At 51.7% G+C, this 22,794-nt stretch overlaps 1 protein-coding gene across 1 annotated transcript; it reads left to right on the top strand.

Moving 5' to 3' along the window:
• Positions 1 to 1,156: 1,156 nt before the first annotated feature.
• Positions 1,157 to 20,205, top strand: PNLDC1 (PARN like ribonuclease domain containing exonuclease 1). Its single transcript, XM_082668936.1, has 19 exons — positions 1,157 to 1,244; positions 1,647 to 1,704; positions 1,988 to 2,061; positions 4,045 to 4,084; positions 4,834 to 4,957; positions 5,140 to 5,228; positions 6,520 to 6,620; positions 8,375 to 8,451; positions 8,643 to 8,786; positions 9,350 to 9,419; positions 10,992 to 11,077; positions 12,321 to 12,376; positions 15,294 to 15,358; positions 15,793 to 15,846; positions 16,042 to 16,084; positions 18,068 to 18,167; positions 18,474 to 18,649; positions 18,753 to 18,851; positions 20,030 to 20,205. The coding sequence occupies exons 1-19, from the start codon at positions 1,169 to 1,171 to the stop codon at positions 20,091 to 20,093; spliced, it is 1,596 nt and encodes a 531-aa protein (XP_082525062.1). The 5' UTR covers positions 1,157 to 1,168; the 3' UTR covers positions 20,094 to 20,205.
• Positions 20,206 to 22,794: the final 2,589 nt, after the last annotated feature.

Raw genomic sequence — 22,794 nt, forward strand, 5'->3', positions numbered from 1 at the left:
GATTTGGGCTATTTAAGACAAATGCGAAGAGGAAGAACCAGTAAGCAGTTAAAGTGGCTTCTAGAGCATTTCCCCCCCACATTTGAAATGTGTACTCTCAATTGTATATTTATACAGAAGTGAAATAACATCAATACTGTTAATCTGAGTATTCAGTGTATTATTATTTTAACAAGAAATACGTATGCACCAACATTTTTTAAAAGTTTGATTCACTCTGAGAGGCCTTCAGAGCGCAATGGCTTAGTAGTCCCCTTTTGATCAACAGATACCCCAGTGGACACATTTACAAATACATAGTGTAGTTCTAATATTTCCTTCCCTCTTCTTAAAGGTTGGAGCATCTCACTTTGAAGACCACAGTCCTAGAAGGCTGTTTAGACAAGTCTAGAATTCAGGGGAGGATGCAAAGGAGACCACGGACTGGAGTAGTGTGGCTTTGGAAATGGACAGTGACAAAAATAGGGTTCACCTGTAAGGGACGCCATAGGTAGGGATTTTTTCTAGGCGTGTGATGTAGATCATCTCTGTACCAAGAACTTCAGTTTGATGGGCAATTTTTGAGGCTTTGTGTGGCAAGTTTGATGCAAGGTATTACAAAGGCAGCAGTGATGCAAAATAGAGAGGGAGAAGGCGGGTTGTTGGGGAGGAGATGGGACAGACCCATGTTGGCGGCGATGGCCAAGTTGGGAAGAAGTGCGGATTTGGAAAACCGACAAGATGCGGTCCCTCTATCCCTGCACCGTAGCTGCAGTACCTGATCTACTGCAGTTCCTTCAGGTGCTGTTTACTGGTCCGTTCCTACTGTCTCAGGCTCTTCTTTTTCCTACCATTCCTCTTCACATTCTACCTAAATGATATTCTCCCCTTGTAGGGATTGCGAAGAAATTGCTGCGGAGCAAGGTAAATGGCCTTTGAGCGCCAGGGCGGAGCCTAACTAAGCTTCCCTTCACCGTAGGGGCCCGAGTGTAAGATCAAACGCCCGTGGGTGGGCAGGTGGCCGGCGCCGCCCTCCGCCTGTCAGAGGCCCCCGGGGCTGGTGGCGGGGCTGGTGGCGGTGTGCTGGGGCAGCGGTTTTCCCCGCTGCGAGCCCTTTAAGACGGCGGCGCGGCGGAAGCGCGTGGCAGCACGTGGCCGCACTGGGCGCCCTCGGCGGAGCTGCGTGGCCATGGACGTGGGCGCCGATGAGTTCGAGCAGAGCCTCCCTCTGTTGCAGGAGCTCGTCCTGGGCGCGGACTTCGTGGGTAAGGCGCCGGGATTCCGGGCCCCGTCGCCGCAGCCCCCTGGCCGGCGGGAGGGTGTGGTTCGGGCGGCAGAGGGCGGAGAGGTGAGGCCCGGCTGGGTGGTTGCCAGGCTGCAGGAGGCTCAAACAGGGCCCCTCCGAAGGACAGGGTGTGTGCCTTCTCGGGCCTGGGGGGGCATGTTAGGCAGCAGGTACAGCCTTGGCCCCAGTTTGGTCCAGGTGGAACGGGGTGGCCTGGCTTGTCCTTGCTTTGGCTTCCTCTGTTCTCCCTTCTTGACCTCTCCTGGCCTCTTGAGCAGCAAGAAGGTGAGCCAGAACTTTTACCACCAGCAGCGTTTACAGCACAAAGAGCCTTGCGATGGCCTGCGCCTGGGGACTCTTGTCTTTCTTGCCTCCCCTGCAGGTCTAGACATAGAGTTCACTGGCCTTCGTTCTAACCCGTCCGGGCCCCAGCAGATCAGGTAAAGCTAAAACTGCCTTAGAGCTGAGCTGGAGAGGTTGTCGGCCGCGCGCTCCTGGACGACACCCTGGCCGGCCAGCATTGTTTCCCGACAGGCACCCTGTTGGCATTGGGCGGGCAGGACAGCATTTTGTGTGGGGTTTGGGGACCTGGCCCTTGTCCACGAAACGCTGGTTCTCTAGTTGTAACAAGGAAGGTGCTGCGCCTGGTTGAGACGTGCTGATCCGGCATGGAGGCTGTGCTGCCTTGCTGGCCTCTGCGCTGAGATGCCTGTTTTTTCACAGTCTGTTTGACTTGCCATCAGAGTGGTATCTCAAGACCCGTCAGAGTGTTCAGCAGTTCACCGTCTGTCAGATTGGTGAGTCTAATCTTCCGCTGTTTCTTATAAGTTACTGAAATAGAGACTTTCTTCCTTTTTTTTTTTTTTGCCGTGCCCGGGCCTCTCACCGCTGCGGCCTCTCCTGCCGCGGAGCACGGGCCCCAGATGCACAGGCCCAGCGGCCACGGCTCACGGGCCCAGCCGCTCCGCAGCACGTGGGATCCTCCCGGACCGGGGCACGAACCCGCACCCCCTGAGGTGGACCCCCAACCACTGCGCCACCAGGGAAGCCCTCTTACTTTTTTAAAATTGTCTTTGTGTTTCCTACTGGGAAAACAGTTTTGGCGCCTTTGTGAGATACTGGCTATCGTTTTGCGTGCTCATTTGGTTTTTGGCCATGTCATGCCTGCGAGACCTAACACTTCAGAATAAGCAGAAACGTGATCTCCATGCCTAAATCAACATTAAGGATCTTGTACCATCTTTCAGGGAAAAATTTGTATGTTTTCTTTAAAGAAAAATCATATACAAGATCATACTATAAACATGTTGTTCTGCATCGTTTTTTTTCTTCCCCACGACTGGGGTTTAGAGATCTTTCTATATCAGCTTATACAGATTTCCTGTTCGTTTTTTTTTTTTTTTTTTGCGGTATGCGGGCCTCTCACTGTTGTGGCCTCTCCCGTTGCGAGCACAGGCTCCGGACGCTCAGGCTCAGCAGCCATGACTCACGGGCCCAGCCGCTCCGCGGCATGTGGGATCTTCCCGGACCAGGGCATGAACCCATGTCCCCTGCATCGGCAGGCGGACTCTTAACCACTGCGCCACCAGAGAAGCCCTCCTGTTCGTTTCTAACGGATGCATAGCACTCCAAACTGAATGTATCTGTTGGCTCCCTCTCCTAATGATGAGTACTTTAGTTACCATTTGTATGTGATGAAACAGGGCTGCATTGACTGTCTTAGTGTTTATATGTTACTGTGTATTTGTGAATGTATGTGTTTGGTATACTTGTAGCAGTGGAGTATGTGCATTAAAGTATTGATTTGTTGTCTAACTATTGCTTTTCCTACCAACCATCTGAGAAGTTTACAGAGACTTACACTAACAGGGAATGTGTCTGTTTCCCTCACTCACACTGAGTATTACCAGTCTTAATTTTTTGCCCACCTGGTAGAGGAAAAATGATCTAAAATTACCGTTCTGATTTACATTTTTAATACAGGATCAACAAACTGTTTCTGTAAAGGGCTAAACTAAATATTTTAGGTTTTGCGGGCCATACTGTCTCTGTTACAACTACTCAGTGCTGCCCTTGTTAAAGAGAAATCAGCTGTAGTTAATACACAAATGAATGAGCATAGCTGTATTTCAATAAAACTTTATTTAAAAAACAGGTCATGAGACATTTTACTGATTCTTTTCCTGTGAATGATGGTGAACACCCGTGTGTGTGTGTGTGTGTGTGTGTGTATGTGTGTGTGTGTGTTTTGCTCTGTGTCCTTGTTCTTTGCTATTATTCTGTTGTGATTGTTTTTCTTAATTGTGAGACCTCTTTGAAAGTATGGGAAACAGCACTTAGATGCGTTTGTTTTGTTTTTCCCCACTTCAAAGTGTTTTTCACTTTGTGTGTGGTCTTTTTAGCGGTACAGACATTCTAAAGCAATTAAATGTATACATCTTCATAGATCTTAGTGTTTTCTCTTTTTTTTCTTTTATTATCCCTTTTTTCTCTTTTTTTTCCTTAGTGTTTCCTCTTACTGGTTTTAAAACCATAGAAGTGTCATTTTAACATTCTGTGTTTGAACAGCCATTCATGATTATATTTCAGTAATCTCCGTGTGAATGACAATTTGACAGTTCTCATGTTTTGACTCTTCTCTTCATTTCTTTCTTTTTTAGAAGTTATCCTAAAGCTCGTACAATAACTTTGGGTGCAAAGTACTGTTCAGAAGTTTTTCTGTAGTTAACTTCTGGTAGCTTTTCTTTTGGTATTCATTCTTTCTACCATCATTCTTCTAGGATTGTCTATGTTTTCCAGTATTGAAGGCGAGTCAAACAAGTATGTATAAAGACCTTTGGCAAAACACATGGCTCTTGCCCACTTACCTTCTCCACCTGCTCCCCCTTCAAATTCTGCGTCAGGCTCTGAAGCGCTTTGGCCCCGGGTGCTCTGTAGACCCTCCGGCTTCTGTGCCCGCCACCCCCCTCCCCTGCCGATGCCCGCTGGTCCTTCAGGTCGCTCAAAGCAGCACCATCTCTGGGGGTCTTTCCCAGCACCCCTGTACCTTTGGTGCTCCTTTCCCCATTTCGTTGTCTCCTGTGTGTGCCTTCAGGATTGCAATTAACAGTGTTATAATGAAGGTGATGTACCTCCCAGGCGGCAGCAGTCAGAAAGGATGCTGAATGGCAGCCCCACTGTCTCAAATAGGGCGTCAGACTTTGTTCCCCAGGGGCAGGATCTCTGCCTTTTTTCATTGGCCACCCCCATGCCAGTCATAGTGCTTGAGATATAGCTGACATTCAAGTACAGTGGACCCTTGAACAACACGGGGTTTGAGCTGCATGGGTCCACTTATACTCAGATTTTTTTCACTAAAATGACGGTACCCATGTGTAGACACAGGGCAGGCTGTAAATTATACACGGATTTTGACTGCATGAATGGTGGGCGCCCCTAACCGCCGTGTTGTTCAGGGGTCAACTGTACTTCTCAAGTGGAGGGAAGAGCCCACTCCGAAGCCTGTGGTGTGAGCCAGAATTCTAAAACTGGTTTTCGTCTTTTTCTCCTTATGTGTATTTTTTTTCTAGGTATGAAGCCCATTCGTGTAACTTCTTTCTCTTCCCTACAACGTTTGGGATTTTGGATTCAGAGTTCTCTTTCCAGGCTTCTAGTGTTCAGTTTTTGAATGAGCATGGCTTCGATTATAACAAGGTACAGCACTGGAGGAGGGGACCAGGAAGGGTTGAAAGGCTATCTAGCCCACCTGGTCTGAATCCATTTCCTGTCCCCTTTCTGACTTGTCCTCAAAACGCGGACAAGGAAGGTTTCTTTCCACTCTGCTGCCAGCACAGAGGATGCCTCTGACTAGTTTCCTTGTCTGTTCCTTTCTTCAGTTTCTCAAGAATGGAATCCCATATATGAACGAAGAACAGGAGAAGAAAATTAAACACAGCATCCTGACTGGGAACTGGAGAGTTCGCAGGTAAGGCCTGCTTCTCCGGGTGCTTTGTGGGTTTCTTTGCTGCTGGTGTGTTTCTGGCTTTCCTGTGCGTAGACGTGCTGTCTCCAGGACAGGCTGACCTCACACCATCACCTTTAGCTGGCATAGCTTCCTGGACTCACGCTCAGTCAAACGCAACAGCCTGAAGTGCTGGTGATACGGTTCTCAGGCCTGAGATAAGAAATCTCGCGCTGTGTCGCGTGTGATTTTAGTGTTTAACAATGAAGGGGAGAAAGAACTGACTGTTAATTTGGTACTCAAAGAGGCAGGCACCCCATTCCAGGGCTGGAGGGGAAGATGGCTCTGTTGGCCTCCCTGTGAGATGTTATGTTGGCCTCCCACGTGATCTTAGGGATTTTTCAAGGTAAATCACAGGTAGCCTTGACCAGGTAGTCACATGCCTTGGCTTGGGCACGTTGCCCCACGTGCCTGACGCTGCTGTGTTCCCCAGGGCAGGATCTCTGCCTTTTTTCTTTGGCCTCCAGTGCCTCTTGTTGTACTTGAAACCCAGTTGTACTGTAGGGCTGGGGCCAGGCCTGCACAGCCGCGTGGTGTGCTAGAAGGAGCAGGCCGCCCGGGCCCACACAGGCCCTGCTGTCCGCTAGCTTTCTGGTTTTGAACCAGTCCTCTAAGCTCTTTGAGCTTGAGACTCTTTGCCTGTCTCAAGAAGGGGTTAAATTAGACAGCTTTTAGTTCTGGAATGTTACAATTATCTGGTCCAGATAATTATGTAATGCGGGAATTTTTTTTTTTAATGTCTGTTTGTGGTTTTATATAAAAATACCTTTTGGAAGGGAAAAACAAATTGAATTTTTAATCTTCTGTTATCTTCAAGTGTTGGAGAAAAGTCTTTCCTTTTCTCAACATAACATCATGTCCTTATATTTCTAACGCAGGAGAAGGTGTACTTACCAAAGTTGCTGTCTTTTCCATGCTTCAGCAGATGGTGCTTTTTCACTTCTGAGAGCAGAATTGAGAAGATAGGGCTGATGGTGTTGTTCAGTGTGGGCTGCATCCCAGCGTCCTCCTGCCCATAGGCCCGTCCGAGCGAGGGGCAGAAGGGCTCCTGAGGACAGACCAGAGGGTAGAGGCCAAGTGATTGGCTTCCTGTCGCAAAACAAGACTCAGAAAAGAAGTGGTCTCTTTGGGGTCCATTTTCTTGCCGAGATCACAGTGTTAAAACGGGAGCCTTCAGAAGCCTCTCCCCCGTTAGCGCTGGCTCGTGGTTCTGTGGTCTTCCCCAGCATTCCCTCTTCACTGTGCCCATTTTCAGTTCTCTGGATAAAGACCAAATCAAGGTGGTGATTGACGAGGTGACGCGCTGGCTGGACCTGGCAGAGGAAGGCGACTGGATGACCCTCCCTGGTATCACCGGTAGGCAGGAGGTAGCTCCCCGGCATGGGAGCTGTGGAACCGGCCGCTGTCACGTGCTGGAGGGTGGGGGAGCATCCCTTCTCCCCTGGTGGGTCCTGGGCGGCAGCTCAGCAGACACATGGTCCTTGTGGTTAGATAGAGCCCTGACCTCAATTCGGAGGTTGAAGGGTTTTCAACCGATTCTGAATTTTAAGGTTGAGGGAGTGAAGTTCCATTCAGAGCCATCCTTGGTGCCAATCCTTGGTGCCCTGTGGACTCTTGCTTTACTGTTGTTAATCTCTGAATTTCTCTGAATTTCCCCCAACGGGACAATGTGGGATCACAATGAACCTGCCCTAGAATAGCGGTTCTCAGCCCTGGTCGGTGGACCCCAGGGGTCTCTGAGACCCTTTGCAAGGGGTTCACAAGGTCAAAACTCTTGTCAGAATATCACTCGGCTATCACTTGCCATTACCACTGTGCCGTTTGCACTGATGGTCCTGCAGCTGCGGTGGGTAGAGCGGCTGGCGCCCCAGCACAGGCGAAGGGAGGCGCGTCCGACCACGCTGGCAGTCGTATTCTTTGTTACTGCTTCCAGTTTTTAAAAATTCCAGTTTTACTTGGAATTTAGGAAATAATTCTTTTTAGTGAAATAATAATTATTAATTTTATTAAATCTCAACATTTGATTGCTCATCTTTTAAAATATTCTGTGTATCAAAATAAGTACAGAAAAAATAAATGTTCATGAAACATTGCTGCTGCTACCGAAGTACAGTGGTTGTCTTGAGCAAAAGCACTTGTGCAGGTTTTTGTGTTGAGAGCTGAATTAGCTCCCTCTTATTCACTTATTTATTTAAAGGCATATATATGTGTATGTGTGTGTATGTGTGTATATATATATATATAAATATATATATGTATATATAAATATGTATATTTTTTTTTTCTTTTTTTTGGGCCATGCCGCATGGCTTGTGGGATCTTAGTTCCCCGACCAGGGATTGAACGCCAGGCCCTCCCTCGCCAGTGAAAACGCGGAGTCCTAACCACTGAACTGCCAGGGAATTCCCTTAAGGAATATAATTTTTACTTGAAGGAACTGACTGGTTGTTTCAATGTGGGTATTTTCAATCACTTTCTCAAGTGAAAAAAGTAAGCCTTGTCTTCAGGGAGACTCACTCACAGTATTTGCTAGAGATGAAATTTGAGCTTTCAATAAAAGACTGGAATTTTGGAAAGCTTGCATCTGTCACCATAAGCTTGACAACTTTATGAGACCTTTCTAATGAGCTCAGTGGCCATACGTACAAGTGCCTTTTGATGGTATTGTATGATATGTGAACACTTGGACGATGTGTATAACTCAGGAAACCAGCGCTCTCCAAATAATCACCACATGATGTTACAAAATCATGGGCAAAAGTGTAATGGGTTTATTATTTTTAAAACTTGGCGATTTTGAATTTCATGTATAGTTTTAATTTCTAACATGATGAATATCAAGACCCGTACCCCCACACACACAAAGACTCTTTGGGGTCCTCAATTTAAGAGTGGCCCCGCGATCAGAAACTTCAAGAAAGCTGCCCTAGATCGTGCCGTGCCATCCCTGTCGCTTGGCCTTGTGGGCTTGCGCATACCTAAGAGCTGTCTTTCCACTTGATCCGTCCATCTCTCAGCCGCTTTTCCTCTCGGGCTTCTCTTGAGGGGAGGGTGGACTGCCGTTCCAGGGTCTGCAGTGGTTCTATGCAAGTCTTGTTTCCTTGCTGCAGGCTTCCAGGCCTTCGAGGTCCAGCTTGTGCTGAGGAAGGCCCTCCCCGACATCTGGACGGTGATGAGAGGCCAGGGGGTGAGTTCCCACCTGGAGGGGGGCAGCCTCGGTGGCTCTATCATTTCTCTCTCGTTTGGCCAAATCTGGCCTCTGTGAAAGGCTTCTTCTCCCCCCCTCCCTCTCCTCCCTTTTGAGATGAAGGACCACTTTTTTGGCCCCATTCCCAGGAACCCAGGATACGGGGACCTTGTCTCTACTTCTCCTTTCAGGTGACAGTGAAGAAAGTGAGTAAACGGCATCGCTGGTATCTTGAGAACACCTCTTGCGATCGAGAAAGCTGTTGGCAGGAGAAGATTCTTCTCTCTGCGAGGGGTTTTTCTGTGTTTTTCCAGATGCTGGTGAAAGCCCAGAAGGTAGGGAAAAAATATCTCTTTCCTTGGTCTTTAGCAGTCTTTTGTAATTTTGGCTGTAGGTACTAATGGGTCCTTCAACTAAAGGGTCCTTCAACTAAAAGGGTCCTTCAGTGGGTCCTTAAGATTCCTTAAGATAAGTGACTTCCTTTTTGTTAACCGGCTTTATGGATCTAACCTTGCTTTCACAAAATCATGACAGATTAATTTGGGGAAAGACTGACCCTATGAAATATTACTAGTTCTTTGCTCCTTTCAGACACATGGGCATTTCAATACTAATTGACCTAAAACTACTTGGGGACTGCACATGTCTGCTTCACAGCTTAGATTCCCAGTGCAGCCCAGGCCTCGAGTCCCTCTGACTCGCTGCTTTGCTTTTCTGGCCTTTAAGCAGTCAGGCTACCTTTCATGGGAGTGGAATGCAGGTGGGGATGGGATTACCATGTCGTCAGAATGCAGTGGGTTCTACAGCTACACCCTTTGCCGGAGACAGCAGTTAGTCTATGGCGTCTGTTTTACTTTTAAAATTTCATTTCTCTCACCTGTCGATTTCTTCCAAGTAGCCCTTAGTGGGACATAATATGATGATGGATCTGCTGCATCTCCATGAGAAGTTCTTCAGACCTCTCCCAGGTAGGGACAGACCATCCTTCTCCTTCCTCTGATCTTAGCTTGCCATCTGGCAAGGGGATTGGCCCAGAATCGTGCCCCTGAGGGAGCCCCTACACACACAGCCATCCCCAGGGCCTCACAGGTTTCCGGAGAGGTCGCATACATCTGTGCCTGTTACCATTTTCCTGGAGCTGGGGGACTTTCTCCAGGAGAAAAACTTACGTTTGAATTGATACTCTTCCCCTCTGTTACGGAAGTTGTTCGGTCTTATTGCATAAGACTTAGCAAAATCAGAGACGGGCAGGGGACGTGTAATCACAGCTATAATCCTGACACTTTTTGCTTTTCCCTCTGTTGTGGCTTTTGACCACACAAGCTTTTTTTCACTTGCCAAAAGCATTTATTTATGTCATTAACCTAAAATCATTTAATGGCCACGTTGTACTGACTTATGCCTGTCCCAGTCTTTTCCATGACTGATGCCATTGGACACACAGAAGTGTGACACAGCAGTTAAAAGCACGCATTCAGATGTCATGTTGAGGCCTCATCCCACCATTGTTATGTGCAATCTCAAGCAAGTTACTTAAACGTGCCTGTTCTGTTTCCATGTCTGTAAAACGGGGGAAATGATATCAACAGTATGGATATCAGAGTTGTTTGGGGATTAAATGAACTAACGATGTACTGAGAACACCAGTGTAGATTGAAAGGGGTGAGAAGGTTCTAGGAGAGAGTTCTCTAGGAAATGAATTGATAAAAAAAAAAAAAACACCTCAGTTTGAGCATCTTGAGAGAACTTGGGGAGAATTAAGGGTAAGATAATCACTCACCAAAAGACTAAGCAAACAACCAAACAAAAAAATTGCTGGAACAAAAGCTGTGCCAGAAAGGAAGTCATTGGAGGAGACCACCTGGCCCCTTGGTGAGTAATGCACAGGTGCTCTCAACGGTGAGGCGTACGAGGTAGAAGGGGTGATTATTTTCTTACCTCGTGGGAGTCAACAGTTAGTGAGGGCCCCAAACCGGGAAATCACCGAGCAGCGTAAGCATGTTATTTAGAGATGTGGGAATAAACTCCGAAAGGAAAAATTGAAGGTCGTTGCCTTTGGGCAATAGGAAATGGGAGGGCAGTGAGAAGAGGGCTAGCAGAGGGGTTTGGGTTGGTTTGTTTTGCAGACAACTATATGCAGGTATAATTTTGATAAATACGTGAATTAATAGGTAATTTTTATCAAGGCACTTATAATTTTTAACTTACTGGATTTTTCTTTGAACAGTTATTTACAGACTTCACATCTGCCTTTCCAGTCATACCTCGTTCTCCCTTTTCCATTGGCTAGAACTTTGCAAATTGCGTTAACTAATGTTGGCCTGAGTTTAGGAAAACCGTTTAGCTTTTGCTGTTACAAATGGTGATGTCAGGTTGGTTTGAGATTCAGAAATCCTTGATGATTAGGAGTAAGGATGTTTTCAATTCCTCTTTTGTTTTATTTGCTTTATTAGCCAGTGTTGGTGACGAGCTAGACTGGAGAATTTCTTCCCATTTTTACCAATGAACTCACTTCTGACTGTGTGGGTCTTTCCCTTCAGAAAGCTATGAAGAATTTAAGGTGAATATCCACAACCTATTTCCTGTTCTCATTGACACCAAAAGTGTGGCCAAGGATATCTGGAAGGTAATAAACTAAACTGCTCTGGGGAAAGGAATGCTTCGTTCGTCCCACTAACGCTTAGCTTTCTCGTTCTTTTCAGAAGATCGAGAGCGTGCGTCCCTTGGACGTTTCCTTGAACCCTTTGCTCGTATTTTGCAGCCAGTATTGGTTTTCTTTTTTTATTCTGCCACCTCTGAGTGATGCTAGCTTATGTGTGATTTTTTTTTTTCTTTCCTTCATTCAAGTTCTCACGTTTTGACTTACTGGTGGGTAGTTCACGGGCTTATTTAGATAGCACAGCAGAACAACTTGTTCTAGAGCTTGGTGTGTACACAGTGAGTGTTTGCAACATGCTTAAAGAGCGTCAGGGTTGGGGGCAGGGATCCCACTTGAGAAATTTTATCTTTACTGAGCATTAGGGCCGTGGGATTTCAACCCAGACACATTAGAATCACCTGGGAGGGTAAACACTGACACCCAGTCCCCACCTTCAGCTTCTCTGGTGTAGAGGGGCCGGGAGTGGCATTTCTACAGCTGCCGGGTGACTTCTGTTCTGCAGCTGAGGTGGTGTGGAGGACGGAAGCACCCAGCTGGTTTAGAAGTTAAAACTGAGGAACCAAGCAAGGGGAGGCAGATCAGTGTTGTAGATAAAGCTTTAAGCTGATCAGAATGAACTGTTCGGTAAGGAAACCACAAAAGCGGCATTGGGCTCCTTGGTACATCTTTGCCCAGAGACACACGTATTACTCATACCTCATGTATTTCTAGCTGACGGTGTTCTGTGACGCTGCCCATCTCCACAGAACGGAGTTCTAGGGCGAAGCGGGAAGGACGCGGGGGCTGATCTGAGGCAACTAGTGCAAACCAGTCTCCACTGCACGTGAGATGAGGTGAACTCCAGGCCTTGGTGACCTGGCAGTCCCTTAGAGTACCTAATGCCCTGCGTAATGTGTCCTTGGCCACGGTCTTGTGCCTTGGAGTCCTGTGTTTCTCAAACCCCTAAAACACTTGTCTTTGAAGGAAGTTGCTGTGTTGTGTTTGTGGCAGTTTTCTTAGGCTGGGTTGCCGGGTCCCTTATAGAAAACCCAAGGACACTAGGTACCCTGACATCCGAATTAAGGAATAAATATAGGTGTATGTAAAGAGAGGAGTTTATAGGAGTTTGCATTTTCCAGGTCATTTTAATGGCCATTTGATAACACCTGAAGCAGATAATAAACATAACCACAAATGTCTTATTCTCCCTAATTTGTTTTCCATATTATAGGAGCTGAATTTCCCAAGGGTTTCAAGTCTTTTAGAAGTTTATGAAGTCCTAAACAGGTAAGAAAGCTGTTTTTCGGAGCTGCTTATAGATCAGGGGTTCTCACTTGGGGCGATTTTGCTCCCCAGGGCACATCTGGCAACAGTGAGATGTTTTTGGTCGTTAGAGTTCAGGGGTACCTAGTGAGTAGAGGCCAGGATGCACAGGACAGCCCCCAACCCAAAGAATTCTCCAGCCCCAAATGTTACTGGTGCTGAGATTGCGAAACCCCCTTCTGGAGGGGAAGGGGCCTGGTCAGATACCTACAGCTGTTTAATTATCTGGTGTTTTCTGTTGGCCAGGGTTTTATTTTTCCTGTGATCTGTTTGATTATTGGAGTGATTAGCTCCAGGGGAACAGATTTTGTTCTTCTTTTGGACCTTGATGTTCCTCTCAGGCCTACAGCAGTGAGAGGCATAGTAGGTGCACATTAAACACTGGAGTGAGTGAACGGTCCTAGTACCGGGTGAGTTCCTGCCCTTCCTACAGGAACAGCGACCCTGTCTTCCCTCATGTCCCAGCCACGCTGCGGGCATGTGCTGGCAGGAGCGTGTTGCCTGGAAGGCCTGGAGTGGATGGGGGCTTCTCTGCCCACTCCTTTGTCCCCAACTGGGGGGACCAGCAAACCAGAGCGGGGAGAGGGTGGCGTCGGGAGCAGTTGAAGGTGAGACCTTTTTGGAAAGAAGCTGTGTCTCTGTGGCTCACTGTCATCCGGCCACTGGCACGGGGGCCCCTGAAGATGCCTGGCCGGAGCCGCACTGGCCTCTTGAGTCTCCCATAGATGCTCTTTTCGGCTCATGGCATCAGTGATTTCCGACGTGATCGTCTCCTCTGGCCCCTTAGGCTTCATCTCTTCCTTTCTCACACGGCCCTCCTGGCCTTCATTTCTAAGAAAACAAGAAGCTAGAGGCGGGAGTGTCTCAGCCCCCTGCAGACACTTGCGCGGTGTTAACCTCTTCGCCACTGTCTCTCCCGTCAGCCCGCACACGGGAACGCCTACTGTGTATGGGGCCAAGGCACGAAGGGCTGCCCTCCCACGGCCTGTCCGTCCTCCTGGCCCTGCACCTTCCCAACGCTCAGCAGCCTCCCTGCCCTTCGTGCCCCCCTGACCCCCGCCGTGTCCTCAGCCTCTCCCTCAGCGTCAGCATTTTTCTTCTAACTCAGAAAACGTGAAGCTCCCCTCAGTCTCCCCTCTTGCCACCACTGTCCTTGTTCTGTCTACAACAGGCCTCTTCAGAGGCCTCGCCTTCTCCTGGGCCCACTGAGGTCAGGTTGCCTCCCCTCCACGGAACTCGATCTGGGTATCGGGGCCCAGCTGATGGGAAGATGCGCACAGGCGTTTGGAACAGGGCGTGGCAGGCGCTCGTGCTCAGTGTTAACTTCTGTCTGGCGTCTGACACCCTGGGCCCCTCGGCCCCCTTCCCTGCCGTTGCGCCCTCTCCCGGCTTTCTCTTATTTTCTGGTGAGTGTTTTAATCTCTTCCTCGCGGGCTCTCGTTCTTCCACTCGGTCCCTTACATCTTTCCAGGGTCCCCACTGTCCTCTTCTTCCTTGTTACCGTGCCCCTGGGTGACCGAATCCACCCACCCCCAGCCTCGACGACCACCACGTCTGTGCCACCGCGGCTCCAGACTCCTCGCGTCCTGACCACCTTCTGGTTGTTCCTGCACCACGTGGCCGCAGGCACCTTCTGCTTGGCCCGCCTCTCTGCCCGTCAAACCCGCTCCCGTGTCTGGAGCAACTTCTGCCACATCCCGATGGCGCCAGGCGCTGTGCCGATGGCTCGTGTGCAGGTGTGAGAGAGAATCTTGTTTTCAGCACGCAGGCTCTGCATCGAGACTTGCTGGGTGTAAATCCCAGCTTTGCTTCTCACGAGCTTCGTGAGTCACCTTGAGAGCAGGCCCCCAGAGCGATGGCCACCTTGCGGCTTAGGAGCACATGAGGAAATCAGGGTTCAGAGATATGAAGCATATAGAGAGGTACCGATAGATTCTGTTGGAAAACAGACGAAGGGACGGTTTCCCTGTCGAATGCCAGCCGCGTTCACCCACGTGCCAGAGCTGAGACCTGGAAGGAGACCCAGAGCTGGGCCACCAGCGTCTTCTAGTCAAGGCCTGTAGGTTTTACTCCCTAAATGTCCTGGAAACCGGTTCCTTTTTCTGCATCCCCAGGATCATTGCCCTCCCTGGGGCCTTTATTTTTTATTCCAATGGTGGTAGTAGCTCCTCCCCGGGTAGCTTGGTGGCCTGACCTACTTTATCTGCCGGGCTGCCACTTGAGTGATCTTTTAAAATGTGAACTTGACCGTTTTTCTGGTCAGAGTCTTCCTCCGGTTCCTGAAGCCCCCCCGTAACGTTCGAGCTCTTTCCCGGCCCCTGCCCTTCACTGCGGGCTTCGCCCTCTCCCTCGCTGTCTCTGCGTGCTCTTCTCTTGGCTTGAAGTGTCTGGCGCTGCCCCATTTCCTCAACCAGGTGAGTCCCTGGGGTTCAGGACTCTCCTGTAGGACCACCGACTTCAGGAAGCCTTCCCTCCCGAAGGCCTGTCCCTCGATAGCCAGGCGTGCACTGCTCACGCCTCGGGCGTCGCATTTCTAGGACGCGCCGAACAGCAAGCTCCCGGGGGCAGAGCCAGCATAGGGTTGATCCTGGTGCCCGGGCTGGGGTCCTGCGTCTGGTAAATGCTCAGAATGACGCGGTTGGAGCCTCTGGCTCTGCTGTTCTTTCATCTGTCCCGTTGCCTGGTTACCAAGACCTGTCTGCCCATTGCCTGGATCCGTGTTTTGTTTTGTTTGTTTGTCTTATTTTATATTAGAGCTGTGTTTCGTTGTGATTTTCAAGGAGTCCCAGTACTGAGGACATTTTTATTTGTTAAGAGGATGAGGGGAGAACGAGAAAGGATTGTCAGCGAACGTTTTCTATCGATCTTTCTTCTCTAATAGTGACTTGAATCCCACCAAGAATTCTGGGCCAGTGATTATTCACGCAAGCAAATGTGAAAAATACGGTACGTATGTTTGCCTGAGCTGTGCTCCTCCGAGGTTGGCACGGCTTTGAGGTGCTGGAGCTCAAGCCGGGTCTCCACGTGGCAGGTGTGGGAGGGCCGGGTGGGGCTTTTCCCGTGCCGTATCCATATTATAACCGCCCGATCGAAAGGAGCCGTCCCAGAAGGCGTCGGAGGTCCCGGGGGCGTCCGTCTGTCCAGAAGCCCCATGCTTCCACCTCCCGTGGGCGCTCTTGCTGCCGTGGGGAGGTCCTAGGTCACAGTGGGGTGTGGCTGAGAGAAGGGTGCGTGGTCTCTGCAGGAACAACTGCTAGTCGGCTGTGTGTGCACAGCCGACGTGGGTGTGGAACTGGGGCGGGGTTGGGGGAGAGTCCTTTCCTGGGCTGTGTTCTAATCGCTGCTTAACCGTCTCTCCTGCTTCTGGAAAAACACTTCAGTTGAGACAAAGTATCCCCATGAAGCAGCATACGATGCCTTCCTGTGCGGATCCGGTGAGAGTTGCTGCCCTTTTAAAGGGAGACCCCTGTCTTATTTTCAGTCATCCCCCGCCATCCCTATCCCCCCGCCCCCGCCTTTACTTCCAGGTGGGTGGCACATGTGGAAATAAGGCCTGAGTTTGCATATTTTGAAAAAGCGATCAGATTGCGCCTTGATGCCTGTCACATTTCTAGCTTCTTTTTTTCCAGTTCTTTTGAAGGTGGCCCACTTGCTCCTATGGAGAGCGCACGGGTGAGTGTTCCCTTCATCCTGTGATCTCATCAGTGGTCAGGATTTGTTGAGCCCTCACTGTAAACCAAGACCTCGGGGCTCCCACACTCTCCCGAAGAAGGAGGATGCGAGTGTCATTGTGTAAATGACACATTTATGGAAGCAGCCCTCCTCCATAGGCAGCCTTTCCCAGCCTTCCTCCCACTCTGGGGCTGGTCCTGGCCCCCCGCCTCTTGTGTCGGCCTGGGGAAAAGTCACTGTCAGGACGCCAAGACAGTGGGTGAGGCTCGGGCTCCGCCCCCGCCCCAGTGTTCCCGGGGCGGTATGCTTGCTCCGTCTGTTACCCTCCTGTTTCCTCGTGTCTAGTAAACTGCAGTGAGGTGGGAGGGCAAAGCATATAGGCCAACAAGTGATCCATCCTCGGGGTTCACACAGTCAGGCTGGGGAGGAGGGCAGTGACTTGGAATAAGGCACACAGGGGAAAGGTTCTTAAAACCTCAACTTGCAATCTTAAATGCACTTTCTCAGGGCGTCGCCATCCTGGATGCCTGCGGTGCTGGGCTCATAGGCAACAGCTCCACACGTGAACAGTACATTCTGTGGCACATCCTTGCTGCGTACATGTGTTAAGTAGGATTTAGGGACTTCCCTGGCGGTCCAGTGGTTGAGACTCTGTGCTTCCAATGCAGGGGGCACGGGTTCGATCCCTGGTTGGGGAACTAAGATGCCACATGCTGTGCAGCACGGCCAAAATCAAGTAACAGAAACAAAAAAAAAAAAATCCAACATGAGACACCTCGTGCCATAAATTCAAGGGGGTATTTTTTTTTTTAAATAAAAGTAGGATTTAGCAGGCCAGGGGAAGGAGCTGATCAAAACTGTGTTCTTTGGGACTGACTTAAACATTTTCAGACTCTACCCTGTTAATGTGGGTACTGCCTAATTTGTCTCTTTTGGTAAAGGGTATTATACACAGAAATAGCCTATGACACATTGATGTAAGGCGTATAGCTTCAGCAAGAAACCCCCGCCCCGTCTCCTTCTTCCCTGTGCTCTGACTGTGAGGGCAGCTGAGACAGTGGAGCCTTAGTACCTGGACCTTGTGTCCTTAATTTCTTTTTTTTTAATTAAAAAATTTTTTAAATTAATTAATTTATTTATTTTTGGCTGCGTTGGGTCTTCATTGCTGTGCACGCGCTTTCTTTAGTTGCGGCGAGCAGGGGCTACTCCTCGTTGTGGTGCGTGGGCTTCTCATTGCGGTGGCTTCTCTTGTTGCGGAGCACGGGCTCTAGGTGCACGGGCTCAGTAGTTGTGGCATGTGGACTCAGTAGTTGTGGCTCGTGGGCTCTAGAGCGCAGGCTCAGTAGTTGTGGCGCACGGGCTTAGTTGCTCCGCAGCATGTGGCATCTTCCCGGACCAGGTCTTGAACACCTGTCCCCTGCATTGGCAGGCAGATTCTTAACCACTGCGCCACCAGGGAAGCCCCAATTTCTTTTAATCCTCAAAACCTAGAAACCATCCTAGGTTTAGAGAAGCTCCGTAGCAGCCAGGCCTGCCTGGTGCGAAGGGCTGTGCTTTCTCGCGGGCCTGTGCTCAGGTACGTGGTGGTGTCTGGGTGGAGGCGAGGCTGAGTCAGGACAAGGCTGTGGGGCGAGGGACGGCCATTTGCAGTCTCGTCGAGGGGCGATGGAGTGGACCTTCCTGTGAACAGGGGCCTCGCTCATCCCCTGAGCCTGTGGCTGTTGTTGATGAGCCTAGGGGCCTTTACCAGACGGCCACCAACAGGTGGTGACCCCTGGAAGTTCTCCCTTGGCTCGGGCCGTGGTGAGAGCTCGCTGGTCGTGTGGGGGAGGCCCGTCAACAGAAGTCCCAGAGCCTGTGAGGGGAGGAGGGAGGGGGGTCTCGGGCAGCACCTTGCCCGTTGTCACCAGAGCCTCAGCTGCGGCCGAGGACGTGGGACACCCCCCGTGGGCCTGAAGGCTTTGGGGTTTTCTGTCCTCGTAGGGTTCTTCCCATCCCCAAGCCCTCCTTCCCGCTGTACCTCGACGTGCTGGCTCCCTATGTGAACCAGGTGAATCTTATCCGAGCCGGGGTCCCCAAGATCGTAAGTAGACTTCATTTTGCTCCCCCCATTCGGAGGCTGGAGGCAGCTTGGGGCTCTGGGGGCTATCAGGGGCTTCTGACGGCCACCAAACGCGGCCAGAGAGGGCGCTCACGCCCCACTAAGCCTGTGACTGTCTCCTGTGTTTTCCCGCCTGAGCCAAAGGTGAGCTCGCTCGTTCCTTCCTCCTCTCCTCTCCTCCCCACTGCTTGCAGGGCCTGTCCTAGTTTCTCTCGCAGGATTTTCCAGCTGGGTAGGTAGTCAGTCAGTAGGAACTGTGGAAAATCTGTTCTCCTCCCTGTCTTCTAGAATTTTTCGGGTCCAGATTACCCCAGTATCCGCCCTCCCATCCTCATTGTCACCGTCAGGAGGTGGCCCGGGGTCAGCGAGCAGCAAGTCTACCGCGAGTTTCAGAACCTCTGCAAGTTTGACGTCAGGAGACTGGTGGGGAGTCACTTCCTGCTTCTGACCAATAAGTTTAAGGAGTAGGTGCCTCGGCTCTCAGCCCCCGCCCTCCAACCACAGCCACTCCAGCCGCTCGGAGCAGCTGTGGTGCTTGCGCGCCTGACCGAGCCCTTCTTTCGGCAGCACCCGGAGCATCCTGAAGGAGTACAGGTGCCACCCCACCCTGCAGGTCTCCGTGTACCGCTACTGGAGACACTCCCCAAACGTCAGCTGCCTGTTACAGTAAGTGACCGGGACTGAGGCTGCTTCGGACTTGCCGGTGGTCCCAGCTGGGTGTGAGTCGAGCACAGCTCGCTAGCCGGCGTGCGCTGGGCAAGGGGTCGTTGACCAGCACGCTGGACCAAACGTCGTTCAGTGACGCTCAGCAGACATTGATCGAGCACGTGCTGTCTTCGGCACTGTCCTAGGTTCCAGGGCTTCATCCGTGGGTGAAACAAAACCCCCTGTTCTCGTGGAGCTCGCACTGGTGTGGGGGTAATAAAGGAGTGACCTGCACGGTCTGTTAGGTGATAAGTGTTAGAAACGAGCAGGGTGAGGGCTGGCCTGGGGGCAGGTTGCTCTTTAAAGGAGAAGATCGGGGCCCTCATAGAAGGCCCAGGGCGGGGGTGGGGGGGTGTCGCTGGTGGGGAGTGAGCCAGGCACGGCGACGCGGGGCGGGGGACGGTGTCCAGGCAGAGGAGGCAGCGGGGAGTGGCCCTCTTGGGGGCGCGGTGCTCCTGGCGTGTGGAGGGGCAGTGACAAAGCTACCAGACGAAACAAGGAGCAGCAGGCAAGGCTACGGAAGCCGGCGGGTTGCGGCCAGCAGAGGGCGCGGCTGGGGACTGCGGGAGAAGCTGGGTCGGCCGCCGGAGGTTCCGTGGCGCAGGGCTCTGCGTGGAGACGTTGGGGGACACAGGGCAGGGGGACGTCAGGAAGCCAGGTCACCTGGTCACACTGTGCGGCTGCGGCTTGGACCGCTTGGTGGCAGGTCGGGGGAGTCGGGGGTGCCGAAGATGGGATCAGACAGACAGGAGCAGGGTCAAGTTTAAACCCGGCATTTTTGGTCTGAGCCGCTGGGAAGACAGAGCTGCTGTTAAATGAGCTTGAAGGATTTTGGTTTCCTGTTAGGAGCCAGACCCGTCGAAAACCACATCGTTGAAGAAGAAAGCTTGGCTGCTAGGCAGTCTTCACCCCCTCAACTTCCAACGTAAATCACTGGGAAAGATGCCCTCTGTGTCCGAGAGCCATTCTAGCCTCGAGAGGATGTTGGCGCCGGGAGAGGGATGGAAAGGAAATAACACCCGGGCGAACGTAGCCGGGAAGGAAGAGGGGCCAGCCTGCGCTGGTGCTCTCACACCTGCTGGGCGCACGCGGGGCCTCCCGCGCCATCCAGGCCGCTGACCGGTGTCATTGTCTTGCAGGGTCTGTGGCGTAGTCACCACCTGGGCCTTTATCGCGTTTCTCCTGGGAGGTGCTCGCCCCTGAGCGCAGCAAGGCCGCCTGCAGTCCCGTCCTGTCTCCGCGCGATCCCGGGGCTGCCGTCCCGGCTTCTTTTGTTCAAATCACATCCTACTTGCATGTGGATCTGCGCGGTCCTTACGAGGAGTTTTGTTATGTGTTGAATGTGAAATTCTGTAAATATTATCAATGATAAATCCTTTGTGTGTGGCCAAAACTTTTCTTTCTATAAATGACCGGGGAGAAGCCACACCTCTGGGAATTTGAGCTAATGTTCCAGAGTGTCTTCTGAACGGACAACTGGGACGATAAGAGCTGGACACCAGGTGGGCAGAAGACTCCGTTATTGCTGAGAGAGAAAGCAATAGCTGATAGGCAGGGGTTTAGGCCTGAGAAACGGCCGAAGCTTTAGTAAAGGGAAAAATAAAACCAGGTGTCATGGGCGCCGGTGTTGGTCCATGTTTTGGGTAACTGCCATAAACCATGAAGCAGCTCACCTTAGAAACAAAGTGGCTTGTACCGCAGGTATGAACCCTGAGATCGAGGTAGAAGCGGATGGTTTTCTTTCCTGGGCAGTGCGGGCCCTTCACTCGGCTTCGTCAGGAGCTCTTCTCTGTGAGGGGTTGAACTTGGCTGGGCTGTGTGTTCAGCCTTGAACTTAAGGATTCAGCAGAGCCTTCTTAAATTCCTTGTGGAAGAAGTTTTTTCTGTATAAAACAGAAGTGTTAGTACTGGCAGCTGCCCAGAAGGAGAGTTTGGGAGCCACCCCAGACGTCACACGCCTGTCCTGGGGTGTGAGTGACACGGCAACCGATGGGCTGCTGTCCCTGCGATGCTCGGGGCAGCTCTTGTGGTCAGACCAGTGAAACCCTGCTCTCGGTGAGGGGAGGGAGGTCTTACCCGTTGGTCCAAACAGCCTCCTAGTGGGATTGTTGTTTTGTCTGTCTTCCCATTGGATGTTCCTTTGTGTACGCTAAGGAAAAGTTTTTTTTGGGGGGGGGGTACTTTTTGGTGGGCTTTTGGGGCCCCATCTCATGGATGTGAGCCCTGCATTAAGTAAGCAAACCTGAAAAGTGAAAACGGGCTTCTCAGCTGAGCGTATACAGTGACCATTTTGACTTCCCGGGGTTGGGGCAGGGCCTGAACACTGAGCTGTCTTCGTTCTGGGGCGAGAGACCCTATTGTAATTTTATCAGACATTATTCATTTATTCATTAAACTCTTAAACTGTTCATAGGTTGTTCTCGAGTCCCTGCTACGTGCACGCTCAGCGGGGCCTCCGTGCTGTTGGTAGCATCCTGCCGTCCACCCACAGGGACTCTGGCTGACCGCACCGTCCACTGTCCCTCCCCGAGGAGGCGGGTGGGGGTGACATCTGAGCTGCTGAAAGCCCATGACTGGGATCGGATTCTGTCTACTGACTTCCCCTGAGGTTCCCCGCGTGCGCATGGTCGGAGGTGCTGAGTAGCAGAGCGCCCAGCTCGTACCAGCTCCCACCCCGTGGGCCCGGGTCCCTCACCCTGCTCTCTCCTCATCTCCTCTAGTTCTTCGTGTCGGTGCCTCTCGTGCAGCCCTTTCTCCATCATTAAATGAACCAAAGCAAGGAACAGACACCAGCCTCCCGTCCTCCGCTCTGTGCCCCTCTCCCTGCGGCTCTGGCTGTCCCCCCGCCTTCCAGCCACGTTTCCCTTCGCTGCCGAGTTGCTCACAGCCACACAGCTCGGCCCGCCCTCTGCCGTCCGTGGTCCCCGCAGCTATTCGGTGCCGAGGGACTGGGTGCTGTCCGCGTGTCCTGCTGTGACTGAAGCTTGTGCCCCGGCTGGTGTCTCTCTGGGCCCAGTGCATCCGGGCCGGAGTGGAGCGGAGCTGTGTTTCTTCCCTGACGGCCTCGTTTGAGGAAGGTGGTGGCCATCCCTCTGGTCCCCCACTGTCAGCTCCAGGGCAGGGCTGGGGCACTCTTCCCAGACCCTGCCCTGTCTCCACCGGGTGTCCCCCCTTCAGCCTCTCTCTTCCTTGCCATCCCGCCACTGCTGGCCTCGTCCGGGCCCCCTTCACACCACCTCCGTCTGGGACAAGCTCAGAGCCTCCTGAGACCCTGCCCACCTCCTTCCTATGGCCTCACAGACATAAGAGGGATCTGAGGGCAGATCTGGTCCCCTCTCCTGCCTGAAGCCGTTCCGTGGGTTCTGCACCCAAGTCCCGGAGCCCTTGGCCTCCCCAGCTGCTCCACGCCTGCAGGCCGTGCTGAGCACCGTCCCTCAGCCCCTTCCCTCCGCGCGGCTCACGGCCCTCGCCCCTCTCGACTCAGTTCAACTGGCGTCTCCTCCAGGTTCTGGAGCTTTGCCACCCCGATGCCCCGTCAGAAGTTGGGCTCCTTCTGCCCCTATGACGACTCTTAGCACTGTGGGAACGAGTTCGGATTCTTCAGTGCTGCTCGGAGGCACGTGGCAAGTGGCACAGGCCTCATCGTTTTGCGTAATCGACGTGGCTCTGCCTCAGTGGTACAGAAAAGGGACACGTGGCAGCCCCCAGACTTCGCCCCCGGGAGCTTTTGCGGTCCTCTGCGTCCTGATCATATACAAGTGATGTGACTCTAGTCCTTGCTCCCAGAATTTTGAATCTCGTTTGTCTGTAGTTTAAACCGTTTCCCTGAACCGAGGCCTCAGAGACACGTGGGGGGCGCTCCCTGGGCCAGGCGTGCTGTCCTCCTGCCGCGCCACCTGTGGGG

Source organism: Grampus griseus, assembly GCF_964374135.1.
Source record: "Grampus griseus genome assembly, chromosome: 13".
Classification (NCBI taxonomy): domain Eukaryota; kingdom Metazoa; phylum Chordata; class Mammalia; order Artiodactyla; family Delphinidae; genus Grampus; species Grampus griseus.